The 26,930-nt window shown below is 46.3% G+C and overlaps 2 protein-coding genes across 2 annotated transcripts; both read right to left on the bottom strand.

The window, feature by feature from the left end:
• Positions 1-391: 391 nt before the first annotated feature.
• LOC131582577 (fatty acyl-CoA hydrolase precursor, medium chain-like) lies at positions 392-9,268 on the bottom strand. The gene is made up of 14 exons (XM_058845902.1): positions 9,116-9,268; positions 7,732-7,924; positions 6,772-6,916; positions 6,186-6,319; positions 5,696-5,849; positions 4,716-4,817; positions 4,335-4,439; positions 4,150-4,203; positions 3,536-3,676; positions 3,365-3,451; positions 2,274-2,421; positions 1,952-2,083; positions 1,550-1,622; positions 392-1,130 (listed from the first exon to the last, which is right to left on the bottom strand). The coding sequence occupies exons 1-14, from the start codon at positions 9,186-9,188 to the stop codon at positions 956-958; spliced, it is 1,716 nt and encodes a 571-aa protein (XP_058701885.1). The 5' UTR covers positions 9,189-9,268; the 3' UTR covers positions 392-955.
• A 4,392-nt stretch (positions 9,269-13,660) lies between these two features.
• LOC131582575 (fatty acyl-CoA hydrolase precursor, medium chain-like) lies at positions 13,661-22,537 on the bottom strand. The gene is made up of 14 exons (XM_058845898.1): positions 22,385-22,537; positions 21,001-21,193; positions 20,041-20,185; positions 19,455-19,588; positions 18,965-19,118; positions 17,985-18,086; positions 17,604-17,708; positions 17,419-17,472; positions 16,805-16,945; positions 16,634-16,720; positions 15,543-15,690; positions 15,221-15,352; positions 14,819-14,891; positions 13,661-14,399 (listed from the first exon to the last, which is right to left on the bottom strand). The coding sequence occupies exons 1-14, from the start codon at positions 22,455-22,457 to the stop codon at positions 14,225-14,227; spliced, it is 1,716 nt and encodes a 571-aa protein (XP_058701881.1). The 5' UTR covers positions 22,458-22,537; the 3' UTR covers positions 13,661-14,224.
• Positions 22,538-26,930: the final 4,393 nt, after the last annotated feature.

Here is a 26,930-nt window from a genome sequence, read left to right as displayed (position 1 = left end):
GACCCTTCCCACAGCTGTGGGAGGCTGGGGGTGCACACTCTGCCTGTCAGCAGATCTTCCCTCTGCTGCTGCTGCTGAGCCAACAACGTGCAGGGAACACCAGCAGCCTCTGCTCCCCACTCTGCCTCTGTGGGTGTCTGTCCTGCCAGCACAGCGTCCTCCCTGCAGCCACTGCACTGGGAATTTGCCAGGAAGGGTTGAAGGACACACAGTCACAGCCCAGAAGAGTTTCTGGAAAGAGCCTTAAGCCTCAGGTCCCGCACAGAAACCTGAAAGATTCATACCTGAAACCATTTAGGTGGAAGAGAGAAACTGGGTGCATTTCAGGCTTCTTGGGTGTGACTTAACCTCTCAGGAACAGCCTCTGTCAGTTAAGTGAAAGCAAAGCAAGTTCCAAAAAATCAAAGCAAGATTTATTTATAACAATTCACAAACCAATACAACAAATAAAGATTTCCTGTCCTCCTCTGTGAGATGTTAAGCCCACCTCAGAGATGTAGCTTGATGGATGCTCTGCTGCCTACAAGGAACTTCCAGTTAAAAAATGCAGAAAGGGGCTCTAGGAAGGACAACTGACCATGCTCTTCTGAAAGAAGAGGGGAATAGGCACATCAATCAGTCTGACACTTATCGGACATTCTGTATAGGTAAATTCTTACAGATTTCAATTCATTTGCCCATTCCCAGCTCATTATTCAGCTTTGATATGCACTGAGTAGGTACCATGGTCTGTTTGGACCTGGAAAGATTGGGGGGGGGTTCTGCTTGCTTCATTAAACAGTGATTTTTAGTCTGACAAACATTCCAAATGGCCCTTGTTTCTCTCCTTTCACTGTGATTGGGACAGCAGATGACAACAGTGAGTTAGAAGGTGATTATTACACTGCATCCTGACAAATTCATTTTGTTTGACTTTCCTTTGGCTTTTAAAAGCAAACAGAATCCTCCACAGCTCTTATAAATCTGTGTGTTTTGTCCTTCCAGTCTGGCTTTGTTTCATGAGTTGTGCCCAAAACTCCATTTTGTGTTCTTTTAGTTTCTCTGCTGCCTTTTGCTCCAGGTCTATTCCCAGGTACTTTTCCTCCAGGCCATACTGGGGCCAGTGGACCAAGCCCTCTCCGTTGGGATTTCTGGAAATAATAGAAGGAAAAGTTAGCTCTCCATTTGCCAATCCACTGCTCTCTGAGTGCTCAGGTTCAGAGCATTCCAGAAAACCAGCAGGAGCCCAGACTATGTGATTCTGGTGCCTGAATACATGGACAGTACTTGATGAAAAAGCTCCTCAGTGGAAGAGCAAAAGTGTAATAGTTGTCATTAATTTTAGATCTAAACACCACTGCAGATGGAGTAACAGCTCTTAGATTTTCTTTCCTTGTCTTGTGTCTGCAGGTTCTTTTAAAAGACCATGAAGAAGAGAAATTGCTTCAATATTTATCTTCAATTCTGCCAAATTTCTAGGAACCACCATCTAAGTACTGCTTCAGGCAGGTAGGTACGTTCTGGGCAGCACAGACAAAACCTGAACTGTAATTAGCATTGTGATTCTCACCCATTTTTAGCAAAGTTGGTCCAGTATCTCATAAAAGTTCTGCTCAGTTTATTTTCTTCTTCTGTAGCACCTCCTGAAAAGGGAGAGATGAAATGGCCACATCAGAAAGTAAATAATTGGAATGAGCTCTATCAATTGCAACACTTCTACTGGTTGCCCTGAGCTCTTGGAGTGTTTTCTAGGAGAGAACTGCAGATGAATGGTGGAATGAAAAGTATCTACTAGTGAGGAGAGAAAATGTTTATGCTCATAATAATATTTATGATATATAAATTATGGTTATAATATATATCATGCTTAAAATGTTTATAAGAGAGAAGTTCTATTCTAAAGACCTGCAGTAATTAAAATGAGTACTAATGAGATTCTAAAAGGAATATGGAGTAAGCATGGGTACATCACCAGCTAAGAATGGCTTTCCAAGGACAAAGGCAATCTCAGCTCCATGATCTGCTTTGACAAAGTCGGGTACCACACCTGCCACTGAACTTGGTCGATGTTGGAATTCATAAAAGTAGACTGGGTTGCCAGCATCTAGAGGATACAGAAAAGTGCTGGTTTGAGAGCTGAAAATACCTGCCCCAAGGATGATAAAGGTTCCTTAGAAGTTGTTTTGGTTGAACGAAAGCACTGCCAGTTGTCTGGGTAGTGAAAAGTGCTGCACACTGCCCACACCACCCCCAGACAGAATTCTACAGTTGTTCTGTAGGAGCTGCTGAGTTACCCCTGTGGTGTCTGGCCACTTCCACAGATGAGATGACAAAAAAGACATCTCCCATTGCATCCAGGAGGCCATCTCGGATCTGAGCAGGGCTTTCTGCATTCCCCATGTACTCCTTGTACACTCTGTCAACAACTTCAGATGTAACACCCTGAAACAGCAATAAAAAGCACTTTAGAATGATGATGAACAGACTAACAGCAGTGAGTCTGTGGCATCTGCACATCCCTGGCTAACCCCAAACATCACCTTTCAGAGAGAATCCTCACTGTGTCAGAGTGTGGCTCGGAGCTCAGGATTGGAGTTACACAGCTATGGATTCAGGTGATCTCAGGGAAAAGGGGGATGCAAGATCTAAGGATCCAACACCTCTCGATAAACAGCAGTCACTGAAGCAGACTGTTCTCCCTTCTGTGGAAAGAACCCTCCTAAACTGCAGAGAAATCCTGCTGGATTTTAGGAGCTTGTGTCCCATTGGTCTCCTGTCATACCTGCTGGGACTCTGCATGTCTTGCATTACCTGGCTATCTAAAATATGCCAAGAGACCTGTGTGCAGGTACCTGCATCACTCCTGGTTTCCCACAGGCCTCCTTTTAAACAAGAGGGGCATTTAGGCTGGAAATTTAGAGAGTATTTTCAATCACTATGGGTAACAGGAGTGCAGCACATCTCTGCCCATTTCTGCTCCAATTCAGGGAGCCCAATGTCCAGCACAATGGCATTTCCAGTGAAATATGTCCCTCCAGGGGTCAAAAACAGCCAGACCAGGGAGGAAGCTGTTGCCACTGAAGGTGAATAGATCACACGGACACAGCTCCAGGTGTGGTGCAAGGAAGAGAAAGTTTATTTCTTCTCCCAGGATTTATAGGTTTCTGACCACAGCCAGGGATTGGATGGTCAGGATAACACTTTCCCACTGCACTGGCTGTGGTAGATGCCCATCACAAGACGTGTAACAGAAAGAATGTCCACATATCTATGTTTACAGTTACTGTCCTGGGAAAGTCTTTAGATAACCATGTCAGCAAGCTCAGAAGCTGAGTTTTCAGGTTGACAGAAGCAGCACGGGGTTATTCTGGCAATGGCCTCTTACCTTAATGAATACTGGTAATTGGCTCTGTAAAATTTGACGTGCAACATCTTTACTCAGACCATCCACGAAAGGAGGGTATTTCATCGTCTGTGTGATACAGAGAATCATACTAAATAAAAAAGCTTCTATTTACAAAATGATGTTTAAATTACAACATTTTCAGTGTCTTACCATTGGAAGTACCCATCCAAATTCACAGTTATTTATTCCAATTATGTATGGGACTGCATTGATTGATTTTTCAGATAGTAATTCTCTGGGACTCTTTGGAAAAAATACACCATCTACACATCCACCAATAGAAATGTAGTCCTGAAAAAAGAGAGAAACAAGAAAAAGAAAGCTTTATTTAATGAATTCATGTTGCTTCTAGAGGAAGTTCAGACTTTTTACTGCATTTCCAATGTGAAGCCAAATGAAAATAGAAGAAATAATGCCTTCCAAGCCATCTTAATTTTTTTTTCTGAATGATTTTCTGCACTAGGCAGAAGATTGTGAAGATAATACTAATGTTTGTGAAACAGAAGTCATAATGTTGAATTTACATCTTTTCTTAGTTCAGTATGGCCATGGATGTTTGGAACAGTGGGGCAGAAACCAATTTCTGTATTGAAGTGTCAAAGGCACATGAGCATTGTGATAAGAGCTTTTAAGTAGGAGATAAGAAATGATTTGATTTTCAGGTTCTCCAGAATAATCTGTGCCGTTTTCTTTTCCTTGCCCTGGCAGAGCACAACAGCAAACCACAGAAAGCTCCAAGTGATGCAGAATGGAAGGGCAGGAACCTGTTTGCAATTTTCAGGTGAGGTGTCGCTGCAGAGCTGCAGTGTTGTCATGTCCTGAAAAAGTCAAGAAAGTCAGAGGTTACATCCATGTCAGGTTCTTCTAATATTACAGCACACAAAGAGTATTCTCTGCTATGAAAAGTTCTGAGATGTCATTTAAATGCAAGAAGTGTCATTTCACCTACCATTTTCAGTGTTATCTGTACTAGTTCTTCTCCTGTTTTCCCTCTCAAGCATTCAACCATTGCAGCTGAACTGGATTTTTCACAGCCAGAGATAGCAGCAATTTTCTGCAAGCAGTGGGAACAAACAGTTTTGGACACATTTCCTGTACCTGGCTCTATGAGACACCAAGTCATTTACATTCCATTCTTCTCTCTTTGTGGATATTTGGGTGTTTGAAAAACAACACATCATTAAGCATGTACAATTTGCACACAGAAATACTGTCTTTAATGACTGTATTAATGAGAAGAAGAAAAAAATGTTTCTGTATTTTGGAATGAACAGTTTAGGATGTGCAAATCTATCTGGAAAAAGGAATTAAAATTGCCACAAATACCCACTTGTGCATCCTCATTAGGGTGGTCAGTGAACAAGCCCAGGCCTGCAGTACCACTCTCTGAAATGGCCTTGTGGAACAAGCCCTTGGCCAGGGGAGACAAGACCTGTGAAAAAGCAAGAACAAGCATGACAAGCACTGTGTTCCACGCAGTGATTTTGGATTTCAGTGCCAGCAGTGGCCATTTGGAACATTTTGACAGCCCATGTGGTAAGAGTGCTCTTGTGCAGCCTCTGAGCACAGGCCAGCAGTGCAAAGTGCTTTGGCAGCGCTCGCAGGGAGGAGGAGTTCAGCTGCCTTTCCCCTCCCACTGCACTTGGCTTCCAGCGCTGCACGGCACCACACTGCAAGCCAGGTACAGACTGAGGGTGCCCAAGGCAGTCTGGCTCTGCTGCAGAAGGGCAAGAAAGAGCTGTTGGCCTCAGGAAACGGGGGTTTGTACCCCATGTACAATGAACCCTGGTTGGGCTGTGTGCTCTCTACCAAAGTGTGAGGGACTGGAGAAGGAGAACTTTGTCACAGCTCGTGTGCTCCAGGTTGAAATAAAGATTTTACACAATCACTGGGTCACAAACTGCAGGGCTGCTTCAGCTGTCAGCACTATTCACCTCGAGCACTTTGCACAAGCGGCTGTCAAAGCAAACCAAAAATGGGCAAGAGTCCACAACTCCTCTTAAAGGACATTTCCCTGAGATTAGACTTTTGAGGGTCTAATCTCAAACCCACCAGAATTTCATTCAGCAGATGAGGAATAATATTCTGTTCCTTAACTACAACATTTGAGTATGAAAAGGCACATTTTTATCAACCAGAATCTGTATTGTTTTGCTATGCTGTTGCCTTGTTGTTGTATCAAAGACCCAGGTGATGTGTCACTGTAACACCATCCCTTTTCTCTCGCTGACTTCTCTTGCAGATACTGAAAATGGATGGAGGGGATTTCTCCCCCTAAGTAATTCAAATTCCATATTACTGTGAACTCACAAGAGCAGAAACACTGATTCCTCCTGCAGATTCTCCAAAGATAGTGACAGATCCTGGATCTCCCCCAAAATGTACGATATTTTCCTGAATCCACCGAAGAGCCGCTACTTGGTCTAAATAGCCCCAGTTACCTCGGGCATGCTCATCACCAGTGCTGCAGGGAGAGAGCAGATTTGTTTAAATGCTCAATACAAGCAGAAAGGCAGAGGAAAGGAAAATCTGTGGTGGGAGAAATCATCTGCTGTTCTCTACTCAGAACTTCTCTACACAACTGACAGATGAATGGCTCGGAAAGCCCTGAGATTGGAGCAGCAACCGCACAAGAACAGAGCTGGAAGCTGCCTGGGGACTGGAAATTGTCCCCAGCTCTTGCAGCTGCAGCTCAGAAATGTTTCTTTGCATAAGCAAATCTTCTGCACTTGTCTTTATAGAGGCTTTGCACACTTCATTTTGGAAAACACTTAGGAAATACTGAGAACAAGCATCTTACCTGAAATATCCAGCAATACCTAGCCTGTACTGAATTGCTACAACCACCACGTTGTCAAAGGCTGCTAATGCTGAGCCATCATATGATGAAGCTGCTCCAACAACTAATGCGCCTCCATGGATCCAAACTAAAACCTGGAAAGAGAAAAACAGGATCAACCCAGCACAGGTATGAGCTCCCAGTGATAAAATTTAAATATAACCCAAGATCTAATATTTTTTTCTATTTCACTGCTGATTCTTTTAGATTACATTTCACAAATTGTAGAAATCCTTTGAGTCTCAGGCCTGCAGGTCTACAAAATGTCATTGATTTATAGCAGGTTAAATAGCAACACTGTGCCAGTGCCCTGTGACTTTGGACAGATCATTTAGGTTAAATCAAGCACTGCTTAGCTAAAATGCCAATACAATTTTACTTGTAAAATGGGATTTTGTGTCTCTCTTCAATCTCAGCTAATATTTGCTGGGGCAAAGCAGGTAAGTTGACCATCACTACAAAACTGCCCCTGCATGTCAGCTCATGGCACAGGTTGAGGGTTGCTGTCAGATAATTTTGCTCAAGGTGTTATGAGGGTTTTGCTTACAGGCAGCTTCTCCTGTTTTCCTGTGGAAACGGGTGTGTACACATTTAGGTACAAGCAATCCTCAGACACTTGGAGAGGAACTTTCTCTTTTCTGTTGGTAACCATGTCTGAAACATACTGTCCTACTACTTTTTCCTGTAGACACCTGAATAAATGAAAAAGTAACAAGGAACAGAATTAACTATAACCTGGAGGCAATGAAGAGAAGCTTTTTAGGTGTTTCCACAACGAAGTGCCAACCAGAAACTGATCTCTAGCACATTTCTAGATTGGTAGCACTGCAAGCATAATATTTTTCTGCTTTTAGTAGGTTTTCTTCCTTTGACCTGTCATTAATGAGATCTGTAAAAATAAAGCCACTGCAGTACACAGTGACGTGCAGATACAATTTTGCATGTTTTAAAATATCACAGAAATACATATGGCTATAAATTACTTCAGTGAAAGTATAAGTTAATCATTTTACATCTCCAATAGTTGCTATGTTGCAATGGCAGGCATTAGGCTTGAGACACTAAACAAGGGCAGTAGGAGCAGGGGAGTGAGACATTTACAAGGTAGATCAGAATTGCTCTGCTTATCTCATGTGCCCTTTTAAACAGCTGACTCAGCACTTTCTCCCTAATGCTGTATTCCAGCGTTTCCTCAGCTTCTTTCTATCTCTGTTCCAAAGGTCTCTAGTGACTGGTAAGTGATGGCCAAGTGCTCCTGAGGCAGAGCATTATCTGTAAAGTGCTGCTCCATCTCAGTTCATTGCTGGAGCCCGTGGAACAGCAGCTTTTGGTAAAGACAGCAGCTCATAAAGTGTCTTCAGAAATGCATGCCCTGGAAGAGCTGCAGGTGCAACCAGAGGACACCAAGGAATTTATCTTGGTGGATGGCCCTGTTTGCACATCAGAGTCATGGAATTGCATAGAGCATAACATTTGGAAAGGTTCCCTGGTTTTATCATTGCCTTACATTGGTGGGTAGGAAGTGGCATCTCTGACACCTTCCCATGGCTCAGGTGGCTGGGGTTCAGCAAACCTCAGTGATCCAACCGGAGGCTTAGCAAAGGGAAGCCCCAAAAAGACATTTACAGTCCTCTCAGCTGCGTCCACTCGGAACTGGTACCCTCGCACTCTCCCATGTTTGGTCTCTGCTTCTGGGTGTTCTGTGGGACAGGAGCACAACACCACAGAATTGCTCTGTTTGTAAGGAATTGCTTGATTGGCTACTTAAACAGGCACCTTTAGTTTATTTAAACAAGTAATGTTTATACAAAAGGCTTCAACAACCACTAATCAGTTTAAACAGTACACTATTCTAATCTGCTAGTTTATTTTACTAGTTTGTTTTACTCATTATTTTCCTCATTTGATTACTAGTGTTTCCTCATTTAAATTTTAGATTTACTAATTTATTCAAACACATTTTTATTATACTTTTATTAAATCAGTATAGCTGACATAATTTTAGCCTTCATTTTGATTGGTCTGAATGTACAATCTCCTTCAGGTATATAATATGTATTGTCTTACCACCCAGGCATTAGTGGTTGCACATAGATCTTAATCTTTTTTTTTACCCTGGGTTGTTAGATAAAAACCCAATAGATTGCTCTCATTAAGAAAAGACAATGAGCACAGAAACACTTAGTAGTAAGTACAGCCAAAAGAAAAAGCTTCTAACATAGCTACAAATAGTCTGGCACAAACAAATCCTGATAACATTTAAGCAAGTCTCATTTGAAGATCTGTGTGAAAGTTCTAATATCAAATGACAGATGTGGCACTGTGGCTGCTCAGCGTCAGCAGGCAAGATTTTGGGACAGGAATTTGATTTTGCTGTTTGCATAGGAGGCAAATGAGACAAATGACTGAAAGCAGATTAAAAATTGAAATGAACTTTTTGCTATTGCAGCTCAGTTTGTGTGCCCGGCTCAGCCCAGGGTTTGTGTCCGGCTCAGCCCAGGGTTTGTGCCCGGCTCAGACCAGGCTCTGTGCCCGTCTCAGCCCAGGCTTTGTGTCCGGCTCAGCCCAGGATTTGTGCCCGGCTTAGCTCAGGCTCTGTGCCCAGCTCAGCCCAGTCTCTGTGCCCGGCTCAGCCCAGGGTTTGTGCCCGGCTCAGCCCAGGGTTTGTGCCCAGCTCAGCCCAGGATTTGTGCCCGGCTTAGCTCAGGCTTTGTGCTCGGCTCAGCCCAGGGTTTGTGCCCGGCTCAGCCCAGGATTTGTGCCCGGTTCAGCCCAGGCTTTGTGCCCGGCTCAGTCCAGGCTTTGTGCCCAGCTCTCGGGTGGCAGCAGGAGGCAGCTGCAGGTTCCCTCTCGCCCTACAGGGACCAAAGGGCAGAAGCCCCGGTGTTTACCTGTGGCCACCAGCGCCGTGCCCCCGAGGAAGAGGATGCAGGCCAGCAGCGCCGTGTCCCTCGCAGCTGCCATGGTGCCGCTGGCACCAAGCCCGCAGGCCGGGCCTTTATAGGCTGGGCCAGGGCCGCCTTACGCAAGGCAAAGGCGGAGGAGGCCAGGGAGTGCTCGGGCTGCGAGCCAGCAACGGGACTGCCGGGCTCGGCTCGGGAACGGGGAGCCCTCCTGCCCCTCGGGGCTCCTGCTGCCTCCCCACTGCTCCTTTCGAATCGCACTCACGGGAGCTCGGGCACAGCTTGCCAATGCTTTGGAAACAGCCCTGCACTGGTGCAGCTGCAGCGCTGTCCTGCTGCTGCAGCACCAGCGCCTGGGACAAGGAGGGGAAGGTTTCCTCAGCCTGCGCTGCAGAGACCAGGAACGCGCCTCCAGTCTGCTTTATTGCATTTACTGCATTTGGCCAGTAAGATCGCACTGGAAGAGACACAATATAGCCACCTCCAAACCAAAACCCCTGCAAAGTGTACTTTTACTGAAGTCAAAGTTGAGTGATATTTAGTCTCATTCAAAGGTATTTTCCGACAGAAAAAACCATACTGGAGAAATCCCAGCTTTTGCTGCAGGGTGCAGGAGACTCCTGTCACTCATTTCTGTGTGTGCAGGGATGTTTGGTTTAGTGCTGCAATAGAGTTACAACAGTAAACAGATGAATGATGAGGTTTGCTAACGTGGGAGCAATATTGAAGGGTGGTATTTGGGTGGTAACTAAATATCGAATGCCTCTTGGAAAATCTAGAGGATTTATTCTGAGTGATTTCCCACCCATAATTGAAGGATGATGTGAAATGGAGAGAACAGGCTTGCTGAACAGAGATTACCTGCTGACATTAACTAAGAGGTTGTGTTGATTTTATGCAGGTATTAGGCTCTGCCTTTTTCTGTTTGTTTTTTTTCCCCTGACTCAGCAGTTTATGCCCCAGCAAGGCACTTTTGTAATTTCAGGGCATGGGAATTCTCAGTTGTCAGAAACAGCATTTCAAAGAATCACATGATACGATCACAGAATGGTTTGGGTTGGAAGAAACCTCAAAGCTCTACTCATCCCAGCTCTGCCATGGCAGGGACCCCTTCCTCTATCCCAGGCTGCTCCAAGCCCTGTCCAGCCTGGCCTTGGGCACTGCCAGGGATCCAGGGACAGCCCCAGCTGCTCTGGGCACCCTGTGCCAGGGCCTGCCCACCTTGCCAGGGAGGAATTTCTGCTGCATATCTGATTCACACCTGAATTGCTTTGAATTGTGCTGTTGCCCTTGGCAAATGCCCCTCTCCATTTTTCTTGCAGGCTCCCCTGGGGTACTCCAAGGGGCTCCAAGGTCTCCCCAGAGCCTTCTCTTGTCCAGGCTGGACAAGGCAGCTCTCTCAGCCTGTCTCCCCAGGAGAGGTGCTCCATTTCTACAGATCCATTCCTGCTCACGCCTCTCCTTACAGCTCAGTGGCTTACAAGACCCACAGTCTTTAAATTAGTTTAGCACACCTATGATGCACCTGTTAATCCTGAGTGCTGTGGCTGTGCTTGTGCACTTTACTCCAAATGCTGCTTGTGGCCTTTACTCCAGATGTTCCTCCGTGTCTGTGCACAGGTGTGAGTTACAGCCCCTGGAGATAAACTCCAGTCAACTTTAACCTGGCTGCTCACAGAGCAAACTGCTGGCAGGGACTGCAGGTGGTGCCAGGCAGTGCACGCTGTGTCTGCAGCCTTTGCTGTGTTTGTGGTGGCTCCTGAGCTCTGCCCCAGTGCCCTGCACAGCCGGCCAGGCTGTGCTGGGGTGCGGCTCCTGAGGCTGAGGGCACGGCCGCTGCTCCTGTGCACTGCAGATGGGAAACGCTCTAAATCTGAGCTGCTGAGACAACAGTGAGGACAAGAACTTCACAGGCTCCCCGGTCATCCGCATCTTCACACCAATCCTTTGCAGAAAAGTTCCATTCTTCTTTCTGAGAACCAAAAAAAGCCCAAAGGGAAGAGAACATTGCCAAGGTCTGCCACCCTGACGTTCCTCAAATTCACCTTCCAACAGATGACAGAACTGAGGCCTTAACCTAATGCTCAGCGCTGTTGCACCTACTCTCCTCGCCGTGGTACTTCCCAACACAGCCACAGTTCCTTCTCCCACCAGCACAGTTCTGGCAAAAACATCTCATGGTACAAAAACAGAGCAAGAATTGACGAGCCCTCAGAGAGGCCCTTGCGCTCCTGCCCGCCTGAGGCGCCGCGCGCGCCCCCGGGCCGGGCGTTCCCCTCACGGCAGCTCCGTCCCCGCTCCCGCCCGCACGGCTGAGGCACCGAGCCTCGGCCGGGGCACTCGGGGCTGGCCCCGAACCGGCCCTTTCCTGCCAGTGCCCGCCCTGCCTTCATTCACACTTCTGCCCACAAAGCCCACCGAAAGGTGCCGAACCCACCGAGCCAGGCGGCGCGACTGGCAAAACTTTCCACTCTTCACACCTTTTAGCAAACAAAGACATTAACCTACACTTACGGTTCCAAGGTACGTAGTTAGTTCTCTTATTAACTACTATTCTCTCTTCTGTCGCTTAATGACTCTCTCGCTTCTCGTGCTAATTGCTGCCCTGCTCTATCTCTCTCCTCCTTTGGCTCGGTGCTTTCCTGTGTGGGGGCTCCATCACTTGGGGGTCCTGATCTGCCCCTGCCGGAATTGCCCTTTAGCCAGGCCGAGCTGATCCCACACCGTTGCCGAGTTCCTTTATTTGTCTCTTCCTTATCTGGGGGTTCTGCCCAATGTCCTCGTGGCCCATGAGTTCTGCATTCCGCGTGGATCAGTGGAAATCCTTCTGGCCGAGCTTTGTTAAGCTCGCCCGGGGCCGAGATCATTGGAACATGTCCAGCCCCAAACCTTAACAAAGCAACTCTGCTGAGCGGGAATTTGTGTTTGGAGCAGCTGGACATCACTTAGCGCTTGTTGCCTGCTCTGTTTCACGGATTAAATCTCCCTCCTTGTTGATCAGGCTTGAATAGGACAGAGATCAAACAGCAAAGATCATCCCATCGAAATAAAAATTTCCATATGTCGTATTTAGCAACAAAAGGAGCAGAGAAGCAGGAGTGGCACAGAACAAACACACTTGGTGACCAGCGTGGAAAGGCAATTAGAGTAATTATGGAACATTAATACACTTAAAAAAAAAGACTAAGTCTTTTATAAACAGAATGTGAAAAACAGAAGAGCAGCAGTTCTTGCTGAGTATTACCCCTAAATATACTGCTAAGAATTTCTTGCAAAATAGGTGCAGATGGGAATCTGTACCAAGTGACCACGAATACTAAAGCTATGAAATAAAATGAGGTTTGGCCCATACTGTAAGGATCTGTTGCTTAAATGTAGCTTGTACACGGTGCCTTTGCTGTTATTCCTTTCTCAGCTGTTTGACAGAGTACCGGTCTCTATATTTGGGGTTTGTTTAAAATCCGCAGAGGCACACAACACTTCCTCTCACACAGTCAGAAACTGCTTTGTTTTCATGTGTGCCTAATAAAACAGCTGCCTTCTACACAGGAGTTATACCTGTGGCTTTGCATTCCCAAACACACGGCATTTCTTCTGTCCTGGTCAGAGAATGATTTTTTGAATGTACAAGGACAGACACATTGATTCAAGAAACCAATAATGGGCCTAAAGGCTGTGTTAGACCAAAACAAGAGAAGGGGTAAGCAATGTGTGATACAAGTTGAAGGAATTTTGCTGCAATCAGCTGTTACTAATTGCAACAACTGGTGGTTTTCACAAGTTATGGAACATGCACAAAAGGGATTGGCCAGGTAGTGCAGATCTCACTGCTTGAGGTCCACAGGTGGGCAAAAGCAAGTGAAGCCAGAGGTGAGGAGGAGGAGGAAGAAGAGGAAGAAGCCGCCTCCAAAGGGTCAACAGCTGCAGCAGGAGCTTGGGCTGTCCCTGTGAGAGCCCTCCCTGGGGTGCTGTGGCATGTGGGAGCTGGGCACCAGTTAAAGGGGTGGTAGTGACAGTAGGGCTGTTTGTTTGTTTGTGCTCTTGAGGAGAGCTCCCCTGGCTTCCTGGATTCCCACATTGTTCCTTTGTAGCTGCTGCTTGTGTAACTTGGCAAAAAAGCCACTTCAGTGCCTGTGTGCCCAGACCCTTCCCACAGCTGTGGGAGGCTGGGGGTGCACACTCTGCCTGTCAGCAGATCTTCCCTCTGCTGCTGCTGCTGAGCCAACAACGTGCAGGGAACACCAGCAGCCTCTGCTCCCCACTCTGCCTCTGTGGGTGTCTGTCCTGCCAGCACAGCGTCCTCCCTGCAGCCACTGCACTGGGAATTTGCCAGGAAGGGTTGAAGGACACACAGTCACAGCCCAGAAGAGTTTCTGGAAAGAGCCTTAAGCCTCAGGTCCCGCACAGAAACCTGAAAGATTCATACCTGAAACCATTTAGGTGGAAGAGAGAAACTGGGTGCATTTCAGGCTTCTTGGGTGTGACTTAACCTCTCAGGAACAGCCTCTGTCAGTTAAGTGAAAGCAAAGCAAGTTCCAAAAAATCAAAGCAAGATTTATTTATAACAATTCACAAACCAATACAACAAATAAAGATTTCCTGTCCTCCTCTGTGAGATGTTAAGCCCACCTCAGAGATGTAGCTTGATGGATGCTCTGCTGCCTACAAGGAACTTCCAGTTAAAAAATGCAGAAAGGGGCTCTAGGAAGGACAACTGACCATGCTCTTCTGAAAGAAGAGGGGAATAGGCACATCAATCAGTCTGACACTTATCGGACATTCTGTATAGGTAAATTCTTACAGATTTCAATTCATTTGCCCATTCCCAGCTCATTATTCAGCTTTGATATGCACTGAGTAGGTACCATGGTCTGTTTGGACCTGGAAAGATTGGGGGGGGGTTCTGCTTGCTTCATTAAACAGTGATTTTTAGTCTGACAAACATTCCAAATGGCCCTTGTTTCTCTCCTTTCACTGTGATTGGGACAGCAGATGACAACAGTGAGTTAGAAGGTGATTATTACACTGCATCCTGACAAATTCATTTTGTTTGACTTTCCTTTGGCTTTTAAAAGCAAACAGAATCCTCCACAGCTCTTATAAATCTGTGTGTTTTGTCCTTCCAGTCTGGCTTTGTTTCATGAGTTGTGCCCAAAACTCCATTTTGTGTTCTTTCAGTTTCTCTGCTGCCTTTTGCTCCAGGTCTATTCCCAGGTACTTTTCCTCCAGGCCATACTGGGGCCAGTGGACCAAGCCCTCTCCGTTGGGATTTCTGGAAATAATAGAAGGAAAAGTTAGCTCTCCATTTGCCAATCCACTGCTCTCTGAGTGCTCAGGTTCAGAGCATTCCAGAAAACCAGCAGGAGCCCAGACTATGTGATTCTGGTGCCTGAATACATGGACAGTACTTGATGAAAAAGCTCCTCAGTGGAAGAGCAAAAGTGTAATAGTTGTCATTAATTTTAGATCTAAACACCACTGCAGATGGAGTAACAGCTCTTAGATTTTCTTTCCTTGTCTTGTGTCTGCAGGTTCTTTTAAAAGACCATGAAGAAGAGAAATTGCTTCAATATTTATCTTCAATTCTGCCAAATTTCTAGGAACCACCATCTAAGTACTGCTTCAGGCAGGTAGGTACGTTCTGGGCAGCACAGACAAAACCTGAACTGTAATTAGCATTGTGATTCTCACCCATTTTTAGCAAAGTTGGTCCAGTATCTCATAAAAGTTCTGCTCAGTTTATTTTCTTCTTCTGTAGCACCTCCTGAAAAGGGAGAGATGAAATGGCCACATCAGAAAGTAAATAATTGGAATGAGCTCTATCAATTGCAACACTTCTACTGGTTGCCCTGAGCTCTTGGAGTGTTTTCTAGGAGAGAACTGCAGATGAATGGTGGAATGAAAAGTATCTACTAGTGAGGAGAGAAAATGTTTATGCTCATAATAATATTTATGATATATAAATTATGGTTATAATATATATCATGCTTAAAATGTTTATAAGAGAGAAGTTCTATTCTAAAGACCTGCAGTAATTAAAATGAGTACTAATGAGATTCTAAAAGGAATATGGAGTAAGCATGGGTACATCACCAGCTAAGAATGGCTTTCCAAGGACAAAGGCAATCTCAGCTCCATGATCTGCTTTGACAAAGTCGGGTACCACACCTGCCACTGAACTTGGTCGATGTTGGAATTCATAAAAGTAGACTGGGTTGCCAGCATCTAGAGGATACAGAAAAGTGCTGGTTTGAGAGCTGAAAATACCTGCCCCAAGGATGATAAAGGTTCCTTAGAAGTTGTTTTGGTTGAACGAAAGCACTGCCAGTTGTCTGGGTAGTGAAAAGTGCTGCACACTGCCCACACCACCCCCAGACAGAATTCTACAGTTGTTCTGTAGGAGCTGCTGAGTTACCCCTGTGGTGTCTGGCCACTTCCACAGATGAGATGACAAAAAAGACATCTCCCATTGCATCCAGGAGGCCATCTCGGATCTGAGCAGGGCTTTCTGCATTCCCCATGTACTCCTTGTACACTCTGTCAACAACTTCAGATGTAACACCCTGAAACAGCAATAAAAAGCACTTTAGAATGATGATGAACAGACTAACAGCAGTGAGTCTGTGGCATCTGCACATCCCTGGCTAACCCCAAACATCACCTTTCAGAGAGAATCCTCACTGTGTCAGAGTGTGGCTCGGAGCTCAGGATTGGAGTTACACAGCTATGGATTCAGGTGATCTCAGGGAAAAGGGGGATGCAAGATCTAAGGATCCAACACCTCTCGATAAACAGCAGTCACTGAAGCAGACTGTTCTCCCTTCTGTGGAAAGAACCCTCCTAAACTGCAGAGAAATCCTGCTGGATTTTAGGAGCTTGTGTCCCATTGGTCTCCTGTCATACCTGCTGGGACTCTGCATGTCTTGCATTACCTGGCTATCTAAAATATGCCAAGAGACCTGTGTGCAGGTACCTGCATCACTCCTGGTTTCCCACAGGCCTCCTTTTAAACAAGAGGGGCATTTAGGCTGGAAATTTAGAGAGTATTTTCAATCACTATGGGTAACAGGAGTGCAGCACATCTCTGCCCATTTCTGCTCCAATTCAGGGAGCCCAATGTCCAGCACAATGGCATTTCCAGTGAAATATGTCCCTCCAGGGGTCAAAAACAGCCAGACCAGGGAGGAAGCTGTTGCCACTGAAGGTGAATAGATCACACGGACACAGCTCCAGGTGTGGTGCAAGGAAGAGAAAGTTTATTTCTTCTCCCAGGATTTATAGGTTTCTGACCACAGCCAGGGATTGGATGGTCAGGATAACACTTTCCCACTGCACTGGCTGTGGTAGATGCCCATCACAAGACGTGTAACAGAAAGAATGTCCACATATCTATGTTTACAGTTACTGTCCTGGGAAAGTCTTTAGATAACCATGTCAGCAAGCTCAGAAGCTGAGTTTTCAGGTTGACAGAAGCAGCACGGGGTTATTCTGGCAATGGCCTCTTACCTTAATGAATACTGGTAATTGGCTCTGTAAAATTTGACGTGCAACATCTTTACTCAGACCATCCACGAAAGGAGGGTATTTCATCGTCTGTGTGATACAGAGAATCATACTAAATAAAAAAGCTTCTATTTACAAAATGATGTTTAAATTACAACATTTTCAGTGTCTTACCATTGGAAGTACCCATCCAAATTCACAGTTATTTATTCCAATTATGTATGGGACTGCATTGATTGATTTTTCAGATAGTAATTCTCTGGGACTCTTTGGAAAAAATACACCATCTACACATCCACCAATAGAAATGTAGTCCTGAAAAAAGAGAGAAACAAGAAAAAGAAAGCTTTATTTAATGAATTCATGTTGCTTCTAGAGGAAGTTCAGACTTTTTACTGCATTTCCAATGTGAAGCCAAATGAAAATAGAAGAAATAATGCCTTCCAAGCCATCTTAATTTTTTTTTCTGAATGATTTTCTGCACTAGGCAGAAGATTGTGAAGATAATACTAATGTTTGTGAAACAGAAGTCATAATGTTGAATTTACATCTTTTCTTAGTTCAGTATGGCCATGGATGTTTGGAACAGTGGGGCAGAAACCAATTTCTGTATTGAAGTGTCAAAGGCACATGAGCATTGTGATAAGAGCTTTTAAGTAGGAGATAAGAAATGATTTGATTTTCAGGTTCTCCAGAATAATCTGTGCCGTTTTCTTTTCCTTGCCCTGGCAGAGCACAACAGCAAACCACAGAAAGCTCCAAGTGATGCAGAATGGAAGGGCAGGAACCTGTTTGCAATTTTCAGGTGAGGTGTCGCTGCAGAGCTGCAGTGTTGTCATGTCCTGAAAAAGTCAAGAAAGTCAGAGGTTACATCCATGTCAGGTTCTTCTAATATTACAGCACACAAAGAGTATTCTCTGCTATGAAAAGTTCTGAGATGTCATTTAAATGCAAGAAGTGTCATTTCACCTACCATTTTCAGTGTTATCTGTACTAGTTCTTCTCCTGTTTTCCCTCTCAAGCATTCAACCATTGCAGCTGAACTGGATTTTTCACAGCCAGAGATAGCAGCAATTTTCTGCAAGCAGTGGGAACAAACAGTTTTGGACACATTTCCTGTACCTGGCTCTATGAGACACCAAGTCATTTACATTCCATTCTTCTCTCTTTGTGGATATTTGGGTGTTTGAAAAACAACACATCATTAAGCATGTACAATTTGCACACAGAAATACTGTCTTTAATGACTGTATTAATGAGAAGAAGAAAAAAATGTTTCTGTATTTTGGAATGAACAGTTTAGGATGTGCAAATCTATCTGGAAAAAGGAATTAAAATTGCCACAAATACCCACTTGTGCATCCTCATTAGGGTGGTCAGTGAACAAGCCCAGGCCTGCAGTACCACTCTCTGAAATGGCCTTGTGGAACAAGCCCTTGGCCAGGGGAGACAAGACCTGTGAAAAAGCAAGAACAAGCATGACAAGCACTGTGTTCCACGCAGTGATTTTGGATTTCAGTGCCAGCAGTGGCCATTTGGAACATTTTGACAGCCCATGTGGTAAGAGTGCTCTTGTGCAGCCTCTGAGCACAGGCCAGCAGTGCAAAGTGCTTTGGCAGCGCTCGCAGGGAGGAGGAGTTCAGCTGCCTTTCCCCTCCCACTGCACTTGGCTTCCAGCGCTGCACGGCACCACACTGCAAGCCAGGTACAGACTGAGGGTGCCCAAGGCAGTCTGGCTCTGCTGCAGAAGGGCAAGAAAGAGCTGTTGGCCTCAGGAAACGGGGGTTTGTACCCCATGTACAATGAACCCTGGTTGGGCTGTGTGCTCTCTACCAAAGTGTGAGGGACTGGAGAAGGAGAACTTTGTCACAGCTCGTGTGCTCCAGGTTGAAATAAAGATTTTACACAATCACTGGGTCACAAACTGCAGGGCTGCTTCAGCTGTCAGCACTATTCACCTCGAGCACTTTGCACAAGCGGCTGTCAAAGCAAACCAAAAATGGGCAAGAGTCCACAACTCCTCTTAAAGGACATTTCCCTGAGATTAGACTTTTGAGGGTCTAATCTCAAACCCACCAGAATTTCATTCAGCAGATGAGGAATAATATTCTGTTCCTTAACTACAACATTTGAGTATGAAAAGGCACATTTTTATCAACCAGAATCTGTATTGTTTTGCTATGCTGTTGCCTTGTTGTTGTATCAAAGACCCAGGTGATGTGTCACTGTAACACCATCCCTTTTCTCTCGCTGACTTCTCTTGCAGATACTGAAAATGGATGGAGGGGATTTCTCCCCCTAAGTAATTCAAATTCCATATTACTGTGAACTCACAAGAGCAGAAACACTGATTCCTCCTGCAGATTCTCCAAAGATAGTGACAGATCCTGGATCTCCCCCAAAATGTACGATATTTTCCTGAATCCACCGAAGAGCCGCTACTTGGTCTAAATAGCCCCAGTTACCTCGGGCATGCTCATCACCAGTGCTGCAGGGAGAGAGCAGATTTGTTTAAATGCTCAATACAAGCAGAAAGGCAGAGGAAAGGAAAATCTGTGGTGGGAGAAATCATCTGCTGTTCTCTACTCAGAACTTCTCTACACAACTGACAGATGAATGGCTCGGAAAGCCCTGAGATTGGAGCAGCAACCGCACAAGAACAGAGCTGGAAGCTGCCTGGGGACTGGAAATTGTCCCCAGCTCTTGCAGCTGCAGCTCAGAAATGTTTCTTTGCATAAGCAAATCTTCTGCACTTGTCTTTATAGAGGCTTTGCACACTTCATTTTGGAAAACACTTAGGAAATACTGAGAACAAGCATCTTACCTGAAATATCCAGCAATACCTAGCCTGTACTGAATTGCTACAACCACCACGTTGTCAAAGGCTGCTAATGCTGAGCCATCATATGATGAAGCTGCTCCAACAACTAATGCGCCTCCATGGATCCAAACTAAAACCTGGAAAGAGAAAAACAGGATCAACCCAGCACAGGTATGAGCTCCCAGTGATAAAATTTAAATATAACCCAAGATCTAATATTTTTTTCTATTTCACTGCTGATTCTTTTAGATTACATTTCACAAATTGTAGAAATCCTTTGAGTCTCAGGCCTGCAGGTCTACAAAATGTCATTGATTTATAGCAGGTTAAATAGCAACACTGTGCCAGTGCCCTGTGACTTTGGACAGATCATTTAGGTTAAATCAAGCACTGCTTAGCTAAAATGCCAATACAATTTTACTTGTAAAATGGGATTTTGTGTCTCTCTTCAATCTCAGCTAATATTTGCTGGGGCAAAGCAGGTAAGTTGACCATCACTACAAAACTGCCCCTGCATGTCAGCTCATGGCACAGGTTGAGGGTTGCTGTCAGATAATTTTGCTCAAGGTGTTATGAGGGTTTTGCTTACAGGCAGCTTCTCCTGTTTTCCTGTGGAAACGGGTGTGTACACATTTAGGTACAAGCAATCCTCAGACACTTGGAGAGGAACTTTCTCTTTTCTGTTGGTAACCATGTCTGAAACATACTGTCCTACTACTTTTTCCTGTAGACACCTGAATAAATGAAAAAGTAACAAGGAACAGAATTAACTATAACCTGGAGGCAATGAAGAGAAGCTTTTTAGGTGTTTCCACAACGAAGTGCCAACCAGAAACTGATCTCTAGCACATTTCTAGATTGGTAGCACTGCAAGCATAATATTTTTCTGCTTTTAGTAGGTTTTCTTCCTTTGACCTGTCATTAATGAGATCTGTAAAAATAAAGCCACTGCAGTACACAGTGACGTGCAGATACAATTTTGCATGTTTTAAAATATCACAGAAATACATATGGCTATAAATTACTTCAGTGAAAGTATAAGTTAATCATTTTACATCTCCAATAGTTGCTATGTTGCAATGGCAGGCATTAGGCTTGAGACACTAAACAAGGGCAGTAGGAGCAGGGGAGTGAGACATTTACAAGGTAGATCAGAATTGCTCTGCTTATCTCATGTGCCCTTTTAAACAGCTGACTCAGCACTTTCTCCCTAATGCTGTATTCCAGCGTTTCCTCAGCTTCTTTCTATCTCTGTTCCAAAGGTCTCTAGTGACTGGTAAGTGATGGCCAAGTGCTCCTGAGGCAGAGCATTATCTGTAAAGTGCTGCTCCATCTCAGTTCATTGCTGGAGCCCGTGGAACAGCAGCTTTTGGTAAAGACAGCAGCTCATAAAGTGTCTTCAGAAATGCATGCCCTGGAAGAGCTGCAGGTGCAACCAGAGGACACCAAGGAATTTATCTTGGTGGATGGCCCTGTTTGCACATCAGAGTCATGGAATTGCATAGAGCATAACATTTGGAAAGGTTCCCTGGTTTTATCATTGCCTTACATTGGTGGGTAGGAAGTGGCATCTCTGACACCTTCCCATGGCTCAGGTGGCTGGGGTTCAGCAAACCTCAGTGATCCAACCGGAGGCTTAGCAAAGGGAAGCCCCAAAAAGACATTTACAGTCCTCTCAGCTGCGTCCACTCGGAACTGGTACCCTCGCACTCTCCCATGTTTGGTCTCTGCTTCTGGGTGTTCTGTGGGACAGGAGCACAACACCACAGAATTGCTCTGTTTGTAAGGAATTGCTTGATTGGCTACTTAAACAGGCACCTTTAGTTTATTTAAACAAGTAATGTTTATACAAAAGGCTTCAACAACCACTAATCAGTTTAAACAGTACACTATTCTAATCTGCTAGTTTATTTTACTAGTTTGTTTTACTCATTATTTTCCTCATTTGATTACTAGTGTTTCCTCATTTAAATTTTAGATTTACTAATTTATTCAAACACATTTTTATTATACTTTTATTAAATCAGTATAGCTGACATAATTTTAGCCTTCATTTTGATTGGTCTGAATGTACAATCTCCTTCAGGTATATAATATGTATTGTCTTACCACCCAGGCATTAGTGGTTGCACATAGATCTTAATCTTTTTTTTTACCCTGGGTTGTTAGATAAAAACCCAATAGATTGCTCTCATTAAGAAAAGACAATGAGCACAGAAACACTTAGTAGTAAGTACAGCCAAAAGAAAAAGCTTCTAACATAGCTACAAATAGTCTGGCACAAACAAATCCTGATAACATTTAAGCAAGTCTCATTTGAAGATCTGTGTGAAAGTTCTAATATCAAATGACAGATGTGGCACTGTGGCTGCTCAGCGTCAGCAGGCAAGATTTTGGGACAGGAATTTGATTTTGCTGTTTGCATAGGAGGCAAATGAGACAAATGACTGAAAGCAGATTAAAAATTGAAATGAACTTTTTGCTATTGCAGCTCAGTTTGTGTGCCCGGCTCAGCCCAGGGTTTGTGTCCGGCTCAGCCCAGGGTTTGTGCCCGGCTCAGACCAGGCTCTGTGCCCGTCTCAGCCCAGGCTTTGTGTCCGGCTCAGCCCAGGATTTGTGCCCGGCTTAGCTCAGGCTCTGTGCCCAGCTCAGCCCAGTCTCTGTGCCCGGCTCAGCCCAGGGTTTGTGCCCGGCTCAGCCCAGGGTTTGTGCCCAGCTCAGCCCAGGATTTGTGCCCGGCTTAGCTCAGGCTTTGTGCTCGGCTCAGCCCAGGGTTTGTGCCCGGCTCAGCCCAGGATTTGTGCCCGGTTCAGCCCAGGCTTTGTGCCCGGCTCAGTCCAGGCTTTGTGCCCAGCTCTCGGGTGGCAGCAGGAGGCAGCTGCAGGTTCCCTCTCGCCCTACAGGGACCAAAGGGCAGAAGCCCCGGTGTTTACCTGTGGCCACCAGCGCCGTGCCCCCGAGGAAGAGGATGCAGGCCAGCAGCGCCGTGTCCCTCGCAGCTGCCATGGTGCCGCTGGCACCAAGCCCGCAGGCCGGGCCTTTATAGGCTGGGCCAGGGCCGCCTTACGCAAGGCAAAGGCGGAGGAGGCCAGGGAGTGCTCGGGCTGCGAGCCAGCAACGGGACTGCCGGGCTCGGCTCGGGAACGGGGAGCCCTCCTGCCCCTCGGGGCTCCTGCTGCCTCCCCACTGCTCCTTTCGAATCGCACTCACGGGAGCTCGGGCACAGCTTGCCAATGCTTTGGAAACAGCCCTGCACTGGTGCAGCTGCAGCGCTGTCCTGCTGCTGCAGCACCAGCGCCTGGGACAAGGAGGGGAAGGTTTCCTCAGCCTGCGCTGCAGAGACCAGGAACGCGCCTCCAGTCTGCTTTATTGCATTTACTGCATTTGGCCAGTAAGATCGCACTGGAAGAGACACAATATAGCCACCTCCAAACCAAAACCCCTGCAAAGTGTACTTTTACTGAAGTCAAAGTTGAGTGATATTTAGTCTCATTCAAAGGTATTTTCCGACAGAAAAAACCATACTGGAGAAATCCCAGCTTTTGCTGCAGGGTGCAGGAGACTCCTGTCACTCATTTCTGTGTGTGCAGGGATGTTTGGTTTAGTGCTGCAATAGAGTTACAACAGTAAACAGATGAATGATGAGGTTTGCTAACGTGGGAGCAATATTGAAGGGTGGTATTTGGGTGGTAACTAAATATCGAATGCCTCTTGGAAAATCTAGAGGATTTATTCTGAGTGATTTCCCACCCATAATTGAAGGATGATGTGAAATGGAGAGAACAGGCTTGCTGAACAGAGATTACCTGCTGACATTAACTAAGAGGTTGTGTTGATTTTATGCAGGTATTAGGCTCTGCCTTTTTCTGTTTGTTTTTTTTCCCCTGACTCAGCAGTTTATGCCCCAGCAAGGCACTTTTGTAATTTCAGGGCATGGGAATTCTCAGTTGTCAGAAACAGCATTTCAAAGAATCACATGATACGATCACAGAATGGTTTGGGTTGGAAGAAACCTCAAAGCTCTACTCATCCCAGCTCTGCCATGGCAGGGACCCCTTCCTCTATCCCAGGCTGCTCCAAGCCCTGTCCAGCCTGGCCTTGGGCACTGCCAGGGATCCAGGGACAGCCCCAGCTGCTCTGGGCACCCTGTGCCAGGGCCTGCCCACCTTGCCAGGGAGGAATTTCTGCTGCATATCTGATTCACACCTGAATTGCTTTGAATTGTGCTGTTGCCCTTGGCAAATGCCCCTCTCCATTTTTCTTGCAGGCTCCCCTGGGGTACTCCAAGGGGCTCCAAGGTCTCCCCAGAGCCTTCTCTTGTCCAGGCTGGACAAGGCAGCTCTCTCAGCCTGTCTCCCCAGGAGAGGTGCTCCATTTCTACAGATCCATTCCTGCTCACGCCTCTCCTTACAGCTCAGTGGCTTACAAGACCCACAGTCTTTAAATTAGTTTAGCACACCTATGATGCACCTGTTAATCCTGAGTGCTGTGGCTGTGCTTGTGCACTTTACTCCAAATGCTGCTTGTGGCCTTTACTCCAGATGTTCCTCCGTGTCTGTGCACAGGTGTGAGTTACAGCCCCTGGAGATAAACTCCAGTCAACTTTAACCTGGCTGCTCACAGAGCAAACTGCTGGCAGGGACTGCAGGTGGTGCCAGGCAGTGCACGCTGTGTCTGCAGCCTTTGCTGTGTTTGTGGTGGCTCCTGAGCTCTGCCCCAGTGCCCTGCACAGCCGGCCAGGCTGTGCTGGGGTGCGGCTCCTGAGGCTGAGGGCACGGCCGCTGCTCCTGTGCACTGCAGATGGGAAACGCTCTAAATCTGAGCTGCTGAGACAACAGTGAGGACAAGAACTTCACAGGCTCCCCGGTCATCCGCATCTTCACACCAATCCTTTGCAGAAAAGTTCCATTCTTCTTTCTGAGAACCAAAAAAAGCCCAAAGGGAAGAGAACATTGCCAAGGTCTGCCACCCTGACGTTCCTCAAATTCACCTTCCAACAGATGACAGAACTGAGGCCTTAACCTAATGCTCAGCGCTGTTGCACCTACTCTCCTCGCCGTGGTACTTCCCAACACAGCCACAGTTCCTTCTCCCACCAGCACAGTTCTGGCAAAAACATCTCATGGTACAAAAACAGAGCAAGAATTGACGAGCCCTCAGAGAGGCCCTTGCGCTCCTGCCCGCCTGAGGCGCCGCGCGCGCCCCCGGGCCGGGCGTTCCCCTCACGGCAGCTCCGTCCCCGCTCCCGCCCGCACGGCTGAGGCACCGAGCCTCGGCCGGGGCACTCGGGGCTGGCCCCGAACCGGCCCTTTCCTGCCAGTGCCCGCCCTGCCTTCATTCACACTTCTGCCCACAAAGCCCACCGAAAGGTGCCGAACCCACCGAGCCAGGCGGCGCGACTGGCAAAACTTTCCACTCTTCACACCTTTTAGCAAACAAAGACATTAACCTACACTTACGGTTCCAAGGTACGTAGTTAGTTCTCTTATTAACTACTATTCTCTCTTCTGTCGCTTAATGACTCTCTCGCTTCTCGTGCTAATTGCTGCCCTGCTCTATCTCTCTCCTCCTTTGGCTCGGTGCTTTCCTGTGTGGGGGCTCCATCACTTGGGGGTCCTGATCTGCCCCTGCCGGAATTGCCCTTTAGCCAGGCCGAGCTGATCCCACACCGTTGCCGAGTTCCTTTATTTGTCTCTTCCTTATCTGGGGGTTCTGCCCAATGTCCTCGTGGCCCATGAGTTCTGCATTCCGCGTGGATCAGTGGAAATCCTTCTGGCCGAGCTTTGTTAAGCTCGCCCGGGGCCGAGATCATTGGAACATGTCCAGCCCCAAACCTTAACAAAGCAACTCTGCTGAGCGGGAATTTGTGTTTGGAGCAGCTGGACATCACTTAGCGCTTGTTGCCTGCTCTGTTTCACGGATTAAATCTCCCTCCTTGTTGATCAGGCTTGAATAGGACAGAGATCAAACAGCAAAGATCATCCCATCGAAATAAAAATTTCCATATGTCGTATTTAGCAACAAAAGGAGCAGAGAAGCAGGAGTGGCACAGAACAAACACACTTGGTGACCAGCGTGGAAAGGCAATTAGAGTAATTATGGAACATTAATACACTTAAAAAAAAAGACTAAGTCTTTTATAAACAGAATGTGAAAAACAGAAGAGCAGCAGTTCTTGCTGAGTATTACCCCTAAATATACTGCTAAGAATTTCTTGCAAAATAGGTGCAGATGGGAATCTGTACCAAGTGACCACGAATACTAAAGCTATGAAATAAAATGAGGTTTGGCCCATACTGTAAGGATCTGTTGCTTAAATGTAGCTTGTACACGGTGCCTTTGCTGTTATTCCTTTCTCAGCTGTTTGACAGAGTACCGGTCTCTATATTTGGGGTTTGTTTAAAATCCGCAGAGGCACACAACACTTCCTCTCACACAGTCAGAAACTGCTTTGTTTTCATGTGTGCCTAATAAAACAGCTGCCTTCTACACAGGAGTTATACCTGTGGCTTTGCATTCCCAAACACACGGCATTTCTTCTGTCCTGGTCAGAGAATGATTTTTTGAATGTACAAGGACAGACACATTGATTCAAGAAACCAATAATGGGCCTAAAGGCTGTGTTAGACCAAAACAAGAGAAGGGGTAAGCAATGTGTGATACAAGTTGAAGGAATTTTGCTGCAATCAGCTGTTACTAATTGCAACAACTGGTGGTTTTCACAAGTTATGGAACATGCACAAAAGGGATTGGCCAGGTAGTGCAGATCTCACTGCTTGAGGTCCACAGGTGGGCAAAAGCAAGTGAAGCCAGAGGTGAGGAGGAGGAGGAAGAAGAGGAAGAAGCCGCCTCCAAAGGGTCAACAGCTGCAGCAGGAGCTTGGGCTGTCCCTGTGAGAGCCCTCCCTGGGGTGCTGTGGCATGTGGGAGCTGGGCACCAGTTAAAGGGGTGGTAGTGACAGTAGGGCTGTTTGTTTGTTTGTGCTCTTGAGGAGAGCTCCCCTGGCTTCCTGGATTCCCACATTGTTCCTTTGTAGCTGCTGCTTGTGTAACTTGGCAAAAAAGCCACTTCAGTGCCTGTGTGCCCAGACCCTTCCCACAGCTGTGGGAGGCTGGGGGTGCACACTCTGCCTGTCAGCAGATCTTCCCTCTGCTGCTGCTGCTGAGCCAACAACGTGCAGGGAACACCAGCAGCCTCTGCTCCCCACTCTGCCTCTGTGGGTGTCTGTCCTGCCAGCACAGCGTCCTCCCTGCAGCCACTGCACTGGGAATTTGCCAGGAAGGGTTGAAGGACACACAGTCACAGCCCAGAAGAGTTTCTGGAAAGAGCCTTAAGCCTCAGGTCCCGCACAGAAACCTGAAAGATTCATACCTGAAACCACTGAGGTGGAAGAGAGAAACTGGGTGCATTTCTGGCTTCTTGGGTGTGACTTAACCTCTCAGGAACAGCCTCTGTCTGTTAAATGAAAGCAAAGCAAGC

The sequence above is a fragment of the Poecile atricapillus genome, chromosome 10, assembly GCF_030490865.1.
Source record: "Poecile atricapillus isolate bPoeAtr1 chromosome 10, bPoeAtr1.hap1, whole genome shotgun sequence".
Lineage (NCBI taxonomy): Eukaryota > Metazoa > Chordata > Aves > Passeriformes > Paridae > Poecile > Poecile atricapillus.
The sequence above is the reverse complement of the archived record's forward strand: the minus strand, read 5'-3'. Positions and strand labels throughout refer to the sequence as shown.